Source organism: Cariama cristata, unplaced genomic scaffold, assembly GCF_000690535.1.
Source record: "Cariama cristata isolate BGI_N322 unplaced genomic scaffold, ASM69053v1 scaffold11749, whole genome shotgun sequence".
Classification (NCBI taxonomy): Eukaryota; Metazoa; Chordata; class Aves; order Cariamiformes; family Cariamidae; genus Cariama; species Cariama cristata.
This window is the reverse complement of record NW_009635269.1, coordinates 1-2864: the sequence shown is the minus strand read 5'-3', so window position 1 is coordinate 2864 and position 2864 is coordinate 1. Positions and strand designations below refer to the sequence as shown.

At 60.4% G+C, this 2864-nt stretch overlaps 1 protein-coding gene across 1 annotated transcript; it reads right to left on the bottom strand.

Moving 5' to 3' along the window:
- Positions 1-1722: 1722 nt before the first annotated feature.
- LOC104167265 (vegetative cell wall protein gp1-like) lies at positions 1723-1821 on the bottom strand (the record flags this gene model as incomplete). Its single annotated transcript, XM_009707471.1, has 1 exon — positions 1723-1821. A coding segment is annotated over one exon (99 nt), but the record flags the coding sequence as incomplete, so codon positions are not given.
- Positions 1822-2864: the final 1043 nt, after the last annotated feature.

Sequence of the window (2864 nt, the reverse complement as noted above, 5' to 3'; positions counted from 1 at the left end):
TGGTGGTGCGCCCAGGGCTGGGCTCCAAGGCCGGCTCCATGTCCAAGCAGGAGCTCGATGATATCCTCAAATTCGGCACCGAGGAGCTCTTCAAGGACGAGAACGAGGGTCAGCGCCCGGTGGGGTTGGGGATGGGTGGGTCAGGGTGTGCCGGACTTTAGGGAGGCCGTGGGAGGCCGTGGTGGGACGTGGGAGGCTACGGTGGGATGTGGTAGGACATGGGAGGCCGTGGTGGGCCATGTTGTGCCGTGGGAGGTTGTGGTGGGACGTGGGAGACCATGGTGGGCCATGTCAGGGTATGCCAGACCATGTCAGGCTGTGTTGGGTTGTGCCAGGCCATGCTGGGCCATGCCAAGCTGTGGTGGGGCATGTTGGACCCTGTTGAGCCGTTTCAGGCTGTATTGGGTCATACTGGGCCACCTTGGACCGTGTTGGACCACCACACTGGTCCGTGTTGGGCTGTGCTGGACCATGTTGGGCCATGCTGGTCATGTCAGGTTGTGTCGGACCATGTGAGGCTGTGTTGGACCATACTGGGCCATGTTGGACCATACTGGGCCATGTTGGACCTTATTGGACTGTACTGGGCCATGTTGGGCCACTTTGGGCCATGTTGGGTCATGTTGGACCTTACTGGACCATGTTGGGTCATGTGAGGCCGTGCTGGGCCATGCTGGACTGTGTTGGGCCATACTGGGCCATAGCAGGTCATGTCAGGCTACGTTGGGCCGTGTCAGGCCATGTTGGGTCGTGTTGGGCCACGTCAGGCTGTGTTGGACCATGTTGGGTCATGTTGGACCTTATTGGACCATGTCGGGCCATGTCAGGCCGTGTTGGGCTGTACTGGACCATACTGGGCCATACTGGGTGACGTCAGGGCTGCGTTGGGCCATGTTGGAGCACGCCAAGGCCGTGTTGAGCTGTGCCAGGCCCTGCTGGAGCGTGTCAGGCCGTGTCAGCAGCGTGTCACCGGCGCAGGGGAGAACAAGGAGGAGGACAGCAGCGTCATCCACTACGACAACGAGGCCATCGCCCGGCTGCTCGACCGCAACCAGGACGCCACCGACGACGCCGACGTGCAGAACATGAACGAGTACCTCAGCTCCTTCAAGGTGGCCCAGTACGTCGTGCGGGAGGAGGACAAGGTGTGCCCGGGGACGGGGAAGGGGGGACACGAGGGAGGTGGTGGGGACAAGGGAGGTGGTGGTGATGGGAATGGAGATAATGGAGGTGGTGGCGATGGGGACAGTGGGGATGGGGACAACGGGGACAATGGGGAAGGGGACAGCGTGGGTGATGGGGACAATGGGGATGGGGATGATGGGGACAGTGGGGATGGGGACAATGCGGATGGTGGAGATGCAGGTGATGGGGACAGTGACGATGGAGACAACGGGGACAACAGGGATGGGGACAACGCGGATGGTGGAGATGCAGATGATGGGGACAATGGAGATGGAGACAACGGGGATGGGGACAACGGGGACAATGGGGATGGGGACAATGGGGACAGGGACAACACGGATGGTGGAGATGCAGGTGATGGGGACAATGGGGATGGAGACAACGGAGATGGGGACAACGTGGGTGGTGGAGATGCAGGTGATGGGGACAATGGGGATGGGGACAATGGGGACAGGGACAACACGGATGGTGGAGATGCAGGTGATGGGGACAATGACGAGACAACGGGGACAATGGAGATAGGGACGATGGGGACAACGGGGATGGAGACAACGTGGATGGTGGAGATGCAGATGATGGGGACAATGGAGATGGAGACAACGGGGACAATGGGGATGGGGACAACGCGGATGGTGGAGATGGAGACAATGGGAACAATGACGATGGGGACAGTGGGGATGGGGACAACGCAGATGGGGACAACGGGGACAATGGGGATGGGGACAACGCGGATGGTGGAGATGCAGGTGATGGGGACAATGGGGATGGGGGACATGGGGACAGTGGAGATGGGGACAATGGAGATCGTAGAGATGGGGATAATGGAGATGGAGACAACAGGGATGGTAGAGGTGGGGACAATGGAGATAGGAGTGATGGAGATGGGGACAACGGAGGTGGTGGGAACAACAGGGATGGTGCAGGTGGAGACAATGGAGTTGGGGACAATGGAGATGATGGAGATAGGGATGGTGGAGAAGATGGAGGTGGTGGAGGGGGAGGTGAGGATGGTGGAGATGAGGATGGAGATGATGGAAGTGGTGGAGATGGGGGTGGTAGAGATGTGATGATGGAGATGGTGGTGGTGGGGATGATGGAGCCGGCGCTGAGATTTCGGCGAGTGCCCATGGCGGCCAGTGACGGCGGTGCCTGTGCCGGCAGATCGAGGAGATCGAGCGGGAGATCATCAAGCAGGAGGAGAACGTCGACCCCGACTACTGGGAGAAGCTCCTGCGGCACCACTACGAGCAGCAGCAGGAGGACCTGGCCCGCAACCTGGGCAAGGGCAAGGGGGCATTTCAACTACAACGATGCCGCCCAGGAGGACCAAGGTGGGCACTGGGAGTGCACTGGGAAGGTACTGGGGGACACTGGGAAGGTACTGGGAGGACCTCGGAGGACTTTGTGTGCAAACTGGGCAAGGGGAGGTGGGTACACAGGAGGTCAGGTCCAACAATGGTGCCCAGGAGGTCCATGGTGGGTACTGGCAGTTACTGGGGAGGTACTGGGAGTGCACTGGGAAGGTACTGGGAGTTCCTGGGAGGCACTGGGAGGCAGTTGGAACAGACTGGGAATTCCTGGGAGGAGTTCTGATGCGCTGAGCACCCTTGCTGAGAAGCGCGGGGTGTACGGGGTAGGTGGGGGCACTGGGATGGGCTGGTCGGGTACTGGGACACACT